General features: G+C 42.8%; 1 protein-coding gene across 1 annotated transcript; it reads left to right on the forward strand.

The window, feature by feature from the left end:
- Window positions 1–1,108: 1,108 nt before the first annotated feature.
- fndc7a (fibronectin type III domain containing 7a) lies at window positions 1,109–7,665 on the forward strand. Its single transcript, XM_061839670.1, has 12 exons — window positions 1,109–1,343; window positions 1,665–1,925; window positions 2,860–3,117; window positions 3,197–3,451; window positions 3,576–3,830; window positions 3,915–4,172; window positions 4,605–4,862; window positions 4,945–5,199; window positions 6,357–6,623; window positions 6,959–6,988; window positions 7,062–7,099; window positions 7,563–7,665. Exons 1-11 carry the CDS (start codon window positions 1,124–1,126, stop codon window positions 7,091–7,093), a joined length of 2,349 nt encoding a protein of 782 aa, XP_061695654.1. The 5' UTR covers window positions 1,109–1,123; the 3' UTR covers window positions 7,094–7,099; window positions 7,563–7,665.
- The last annotated feature ends 307 nt before the right edge of the window (window positions 7,666–7,972 follow it).

Consider the following 7,972-nt stretch of genomic DNA (forward strand, 5'->3'; position numbering starts at 1 on the left):
TGCAAGTACAGTATCTGCATTTTTCCTTAAGAATGAAAGAAGTTATGTCGTAGTTTCCCAACTTTGCTTATTAACACAACTAAAGCCACAACGGGTTAAAAGTTATGTCGTAGTTTCCCAACTTTGCTTATTAACACAACTAAAGCCACAACGGGTTACCAAGTAGTTGCCCCCCCCCCTCCCATCCTTGATGTATACAAGTTGTCTGTGCAGTTCAAAATATTACATTGCATAGCAGTAATTTTAGTAAAGAGAGGCTCTTTTGATTTTTCCACAGCTTTCATCAAGTGTGTGTGGCATGTACACCCTCCCCTCAATGGACAAATTCATTCGGACTTGAAAGAAATACCTGGGCTGAAATCTGTTGAGTGAAAGTAATGTGCAGCCCCCTAGTTCTCTTGTTTCCCTCAGGATACAATAGATCACCAGATCCCTGACCTTGGAATGATGTCCTTGTAATGAATTTCTGTTGTATTATATAACCAGTGTACTTTATTGATCACATTGTTTTTATTCTGCTGTGTTTTATAAGCAGTTTAATTTACTGATTACGTTCTTTCCCCAGCTCTGCACAGCTGAAAATGGTAAAAATATTTCATTTCATTTTCCTCAATGCATGAAAATACAGTGGTCCCCTGATAATGAGTGCCCCAGTTTTGGATTTTCAAGTCACGGTTGATTTTTTATTTTTTTTTTTAATGCTTTCTTCGTTTTTCCAGATATCTCACCACTTGACTGAACCGGGTAAAAAAACCAATATCACTCATTCGGCCTTGGCCTTTAGAGGCACACATCCAATATAGAAACATGACTGCAAAATAAAGACAGTTTATCAAACAAAGTTTTTTTATTTACATTCTATTTATTTATTAAAAACGAAACTGAAAAATAGTCATCGTTTGGAGGGTCTGGAATGAATGAATACAGATTCGATTTGTTTCATTGGAGAAAACTGATTTGATTGATAAGCTTAACAACATAGGTCACGGAACAATTTCAACTGGTAAATCAAGGTACCACTGTGTGATACTGTCCCTTGGCTTTTCCCTTATATAAATGCGTATTAATATCTCTCATTCCACCAGACATCACTTTCTCCGTGTTTACGGTTACATCCAAAAGTATGACCGTGCACTGGACGGGACAAACTGGGGCCACTTCCTACAAAATCACGTTGAGACCCAAAAACTCTCCGGAGTACTCGTTTCTTGCTCAGTTTAACGGCGACTCTGCGATGGGCACGATCGAGTCCCTGTCACCAAACACGTTGTACACCGTGCAACTGGAGGCCGTGGATGACGCTCTCAACGTCTTGAGCAATGCACAAACTGAGGAGACGACAGGTCAGTGAAGCAACGTGCCATGTAGATCTGAAAACTTTTATTTGCCATAATGTTGTCTTTTCTATCAATGAATCAATTCATCAGATTTTATTTACACAGCAGCACTTTTCATGCATAAAAACGCCACACAAAGTGTTTCTCAGATAAAAATAAGACAATTAAATAAGAGGAAATATCCCAAAAGTGTTAGTGTTTGTCAGGTAGGAGGAATGTGGTTCTTGACCTGCTCGCTCTGTAAAGTGCCTTTTGATAACTTCTGAAGCTCTATAAATTAAATTGACTTATTCCCAACTGTATTCATGTCTTCACATCATTCTTTAGCCCCTGAGGTGCCCAGCATTGTTCAGGCCTACTCCAAGCATAGCGACAGCACCACTGTGGAGTTCACAGAGGTTGCCGGGGCAACCGGCTACAGCCTGAGGGCGGCGTCACAGAACGGCGATTTCGTCTCGGAAACCGCTGTCACCGGCTCCCCGGCCACCGTGGTTGGACTCCGGCCCTACACCAACTACAGGCTGAGCGTTATGTCCATCAACTCAGGGGGGCGGAGCCAACCCTCATCTCCCATCACGGCTCGAACAGGTACTGATTCCACATTGATCAATGTGTCGGTTTGAATCAGCAAATTCTGAATGACTCTTACATTTGGACTGATACTTTTACACTGTTTAGTGACTTTTTACAGCAATTACAACTGCAAAAGAAAAAAAATACTTCGGTCTTTAAATAACACATTCTGATTCTTGGTCTGGTGACCATCACTGACACATTAGACTTGGCCAAAGTGTCCATCCAAAGGAGACAGAAGTTTAAGTTCATAAAAAATAGGAAAAATGTACTTAATGGATCAATTAAATGTGTTGCACATAAAAAAATATGCTATTGACACATTCTTAAAGATGAAATGCATATTTATTGCACTTAACTGATAAATACAGCTGAACTGTACATTAAAAATGTACTATACTTGAAACTTTGAGTGTTTTGAAATCTGCACGGGTGGTGTAAAACTATTTCAGAATGTTTTATAGTTTCTCGATATTGCAGATTTTCACCTATTACCGGTGGGTCAGATACATATACTCTGCGATAAATAGAGGTTCACTATATTATGATCAAAATGTATAAATCGCGACCATTTCCAACAGCTTTCACTTGGTCGGACTTGCACTTTGGAAGCAGTTTACTCAAGATGCTGATCTGTGTACAAATCCCGCCGTATTACTGTTCCCGTTGAACAATGACTTGTCTCACTCCGCCGGCCATAACAGTGTGCCATTTCACCTCTTATTGTCGTCGTCGCGGAGCTCTGCAGTCTACGCAGAATGGTCGAAACTGTATCCATCCAGTGCGATGTAGCGTTTTCATAAAATGAAAAGAGAAACCATGAGAATGAGGTGCCGTCCTCGCCCCAGGGAGAATGCAGTGAAACCTGACCACGGGGATGCTTACTGTTACATATCTCTTACAAAACAACATCATGTGTTTGTTGCATCTTCATATAATTTGTCTTCAGTGGTGATAGCCCCCAAATTGATCCCGACGTCCCCTAATGATGACACCATCCTGATCACATGGTCTCCCGTCGAGCACGCCGTCCTCTACATGCTCTGCATCATCCAGCAGGGCTCCAACGCACGCCTCAAGGTCAACACCACTGACCACAACGTGACTTTCGGTGACCTTGAGGCCGGGTCAACCTACTGCATCAAGGGCGCAGCCCGGGATTCTGAAGGTCGTTTCGGTGACGACATCACAGTGTGCCAGATCACACGTGAGCAGTCGAGATTCGACCTTGATTCTGCATTTGGTCTTCAATGTGTCATGTAATCTGTTACTCTGTCACCTTAAAGGTCCTCCAAGCCCAGAGTCGGTCAACATTCAGGTGACTCGAGGCGGGTCTCTCGGCATCGTTGTGTACTGGGTGCCAGTGCGAGGAGCTGAGGATTACGTGGCTTGGACCAGCAATGGCCAAAATTGTACAAGCACAGCCAGTAACCGCTGTTCCATCAGTCCTGTGGAATGTGGTCAGAATCGCTCGGTCTCTGTCACTGCTTTCAACTCAGCTGGACCGAGCTTCCCCTCATTGCCAGCTGACTACATCACATGTGGGTCGAACTCGTGAAAAAGCTACACTCAACTCAGCTAAATTCAGAAAAGCTACAAAATATTGACCATAACATGGCTTCAAAACAACTACAATTGCTCATTAACTTTCCTTGCGTGTGTTAGACCCGTGTTCCCCAGACACCATCTGGGTGGAGGAAGCCCAAGCTGACAACTGCTCAGTCATATGGGATCAGGCACCGCTGGTGGAGTTCTACATGGCTTTCATAAAGAGGGACGACGGTACCGAGACGTTGTGCAACACCACTGGAACCAGCTGCCACTTCCGCTGTATGTGTGGTTACACCTACCTCACCAGCGTCTTCCCTTACAACCAGGCTGGGTCCAGTCCGTTTTTACATGGGCAGAACTACACCACGAGTAGGATGGATCACACAAGGTGACTAACATACCAGTGTCACTGCAGCAAAAAAAAAAAAAGACTTTTTTTCTTCTCTTTTCCAGTTCCATGCTGCCCAGAGCATGTTTCTTTAGAGTCAATTTCAACAGAGACCCTGGAGATCACATGGTCACCGGTCAAAGGGTCAGAACTTTACGAGACGACAGCAAGGCAGGTTGATGAAGTCATTCGCTGTAATGACACAGAACCGGTGTGTGCACTGTCAGATTTGAGGTGCAACAGCGTTTACTCTGTAGTGGTCTCACCGTGTACCGAGCTCCGAGGGTGCAACCGCACTTGCAAGCCACACACGCACGAGACAGGTAATGACGAGTCCGTCGACCACTGATTTGCTGTTGCATTATCGTGCCAATGCTATCAGTTCCATCCACGTTCACACTTGTAGTCAAAACACTCATGCAGTATTTCAAATCGCCATTCGTCATTGAAATGAATGGTATTGCAATTAATCCGTTCAAGCTGCCAATTAAAAAAAAAAAAATAAACCGTTATGCTTTTAAACAAGAGAAATGGTTTTACTTGAAAAAAAAAACAGACAAGTATAAAAAATTAAATACAATGTAAAGATTTGAAGAGTTTGTACATCATGATTTAATATATTGAATCATTTGATTCAAATCTGAAAATTTTTATTCGACATTCATTTTTGTTTAATTCGAGAAGTGACTCAAATTATGAACCACTCGTTCGTAGTGACTACTTTTATCAAGAACCTTTATTGTGTCTGTCTGCAGCTCCATGCTCTCCAGAAATTCTGAATGTGACCCAGTTCAACCAGTCCTCATACAGAGTCCAATTTACCACCCCAAATGGCCAAAATACAGATTACACTATTATTGCCACCGGGCGCTATGATACACACACTTGCCATGGAAGGAAGTCCTCCTGTGATATAACACAGTTGCCATGCGGTTCAACATATGAGGTCACAGCCGTGGCCACTACAACCGCGGGACAGAGTCTACCAGGATACAGTAACATTTTAGAAACAGGTACTACACAATAATTGATTGGCCACAAAGACGGTTCGTTTCTGGGATTTGATTTTGATCATCGCATTTGCATTCCTCCGAGGTCCTTGCTGTCCCGCGTCTATCAACGTGAGCCAGGTCACCCCGGCCATGACCAACGTGACCTGGTCAGTCGGCAGTGGAGCTCGCTCATACATCGTCACGCTGACTTCGTCACATGGATACGCCAAGTGCCACACGACGGACATCCATTGCTTGTTGGGATGTATCAGCTGCGGTACGAACTACAGCGTCACCCTCGAAGCAATCAGCAGCACTGGACACACGTCCGAGTGCAAATATCACGGTTTCTCATCAGGTGAGGACACCCACATAGCGACTTGTCTCGTCAACAAGGATTATCAACATCCTTATTATCCGTTAAATTTGGTGCTGTTGCCATTTTTTGTTCACTATGAACAGAACAAGGACCCGACTCGGGAAATTCACAATGTGGTTTATGCAAACTCAACAATCTCACTTTTGCACTACGTTGAGGACTGCAATGAACTTTACATCGAAGAGACTAACCGGCCACTCTAAAGGCACGTGGCGCAACATTGGCGAGTGGCTTCTTTTGGCCTGAACTCAGACGTTCATTTGCATCTCAAGAACTTTCTTTGATGGCAATGACGTCCAAAATCTAGAGAAGGATTATCTATGTGTGCTCTGCGATTGACTTGTGACCAATCTCAACTTTTGCCCTTCGTCAATCAAGACAGGCTCAATCTGTCCTTTAACCATTTGCAATATATTGAAAAAAAAAAAACAAAAAACAAAGTTCAACAAAGATTTGGAACCTCTCCTGTAGCTCCAGTGGGTGGAGAAAATTTTGGAAATCTCTTTTAGCATGCTGAAATAATAAATTACTCTGCATTATTATGTCACTAAAATCTAATTTTGCTCAAACTAATAAAATTGGAGGTGGTTAAATTATTCCCATTCTATTAAGTAAGAGTAAATACATTTTTTAATTTTCCATAACATTTTATGATTGGGCAGCACAGTGGGTCAGATGTTAAAGCATTGGCCTCACAGTTCTGAGGACCCGGGTTCGATGCCGGCCCCGGCTGTGTGGACTTTGCATGTTCTCTCCGTGCCTGCGTGGGTTTTCTCCAGGCACTCCGGATTCCTCCCACTTCCCAAAAACATGCAACATTAACTGGACGCTCTAAATTGCCCCTAGCTGTGATTGTGAGTGTAGCTGTTTGGCTCTATGTGCCCTGTGATCTCCTGGCAACCAGTTCACGGTGTACCCCGCCTCCTGCCTGTTGACGGGTGGGATAGGCTTCAGCACTCCCCGCGACCCTCGTGAGGATAAGCGGCAAAGAAAATGGATGGATGGTTTTTATAATAGCACTTACCTAATGAAGCTCAGTCGAGTGTAAATGCCACGATGATGATAATCTAGATTAGTGGTCAAACATCAGCGGCACAACTTCACGGCTCACCCATAATGAACTTCACTTTTTGTAGGCGCCTGCTGCCCGACCAATGTCAAACTGTATCGCTGGGCCAACAACTCGCTAAGGGTGTACTGGCACTCCTCCCGGAGTCCCCAGATCCAGGAGCTCACGGTGGAATTGAATGGGACAGCTGCCAACTACACATGCCTCGCGGCCGGCAACAGCAATTTCTGCGACATCCAGGAGGAAAGTTGCGAGGACGTCTACACGGTTGTGGCGGCGCCAGTTGGACCCGATGGCCTCAGAGTCAACTTCTGTCAGCAGCGGACATACTCTGGTCAGTTGGATCATATTTGTCTGACACATAAAGAAACAGGAATAATTGTTATTGTGGAGGTGAACATTCAACAAAGGTTTTTCCAAAATCCATTTTTCCTCATTAGGGTCACAGGTGAGTGGGAGTCTATCCCACCTGATTTTGAAGCAGGATAGATCATGAACTGGTTAAATGTTGTTAGATGAAAAATATAGATAATATATTGAATATTTAAAATTGAAAAAATTAAAAATTAGCTACTCCGTGTAGAAAGGTTCAGTATTGATATTGTGTCACATTTACACTATTATTTTCGTTTCTTTGTTCTCATTCCTTTTTAATTTAATTCTCCTTAGTTCCTTGCCCAGGATTGAACGGCAGCATTTGTAAGTATCTTCACACACTGTTACTTCACGTTTTACTTGACAGACTTTCGAAAATAATACCTTCTCTCTCCAGTGATCTCTCGTGGAAGAAGAAGCTCAAAATAAAAGTTGGTAAGTTTCATATGAATCATCTTGGATGACTTACTTAGGCCCGAAATAAAGCAGGGATTGTTGCCTTCCGTGAAAGCAATTGATAAAAGAGCGACGAAGCCATTGTTTACCTCCGTAACTTAATGCGGTATCTTGTAACTGCATCGCAGGCCTCCATAAAATAAAATGACTGCGCCCATAAATGTGTGGCAACAATAGGATTTACTGTAGGAAGAAAATAATAACATAACATATACAAAATAGATGATTTCATTCCCATTTACTCCTGGGATTTCAATACAGTAACTTGGCCGCAAACGTGACTCGGCTAAAAGAAGGTGCAACGGTGCTGTCAGACCGTGACACATCATGTGTTTTGGCTTTAAGATGATAAGCTGTTTGTTGTATACACAGGGGCACTCACAATGTGATAATTATTGAACATGAAAGAGACTTTAACAACAGTCACGTTTCCAATCCACAGGGAGCCAGCGAACAACACCACAGTATGGAGAAAGACTGGCTTGACATCCAACGTGTGGACGTGAATGTGATTTTATACACTTGTTTAGGAATGATCTAGTATATCAACCATGTTTGTGTAATATGGATGTTTTATGCCTTAAAAAAAAAAAAGCTAAAATACGACAAACATATTTTATATACATTATACAAGAATAACATTTAGTTGCATGCAAGTCGAACAGTCTTTTTTTTGGCTCAGCACCAAATTGTCCTCCTTCGTTGACACACAGAGAAAGAAAGAAAGAAAGAAACAGAAAATGTTGAAAAGTCTTTCAGCATGAATTAACATATATTAATTAATGGCAGCACGGTCGATCAGCTGGTAAAGCATTGGCCTCACAGTTCTGAGGTCCCGGGTTCAAAACCGGA

Source organism: Syngnathoides biaculeatus, chromosome 13 (genome assembly GCF_019802595.1).
Source record: "Syngnathoides biaculeatus isolate LvHL_M chromosome 13, ASM1980259v1, whole genome shotgun sequence".
In the NCBI taxonomy this organism is placed as follows: domain Eukaryota; kingdom Metazoa; phylum Chordata; class Actinopteri; order Syngnathiformes; family Syngnathidae; genus Syngnathoides; species Syngnathoides biaculeatus.

Bases quoted from the DNA above. Each gene is read 5' to 3' on its own strand.
- fndc7a (XM_061839670.1), top strand. From the start codon at position 1,124: ATGACCGTGCACTGGACGGGACAAACTGGGGCCACTTCCTACAAAATC. The intron at 3,831-3,914 runs GTAGGATGGATC...TCTCTTTTCCAG, and splicing joins TGGGCAGAACTACACCACGA to TTCCATGCTGCCCAGAGCAT. The intron at 4,173-4,604 runs GTAATGACGAGT...GTCTGTCTGCAG, and splicing joins GCCACACACGCACGAGACAG to CTCCATGCTCTCCAGAAATT.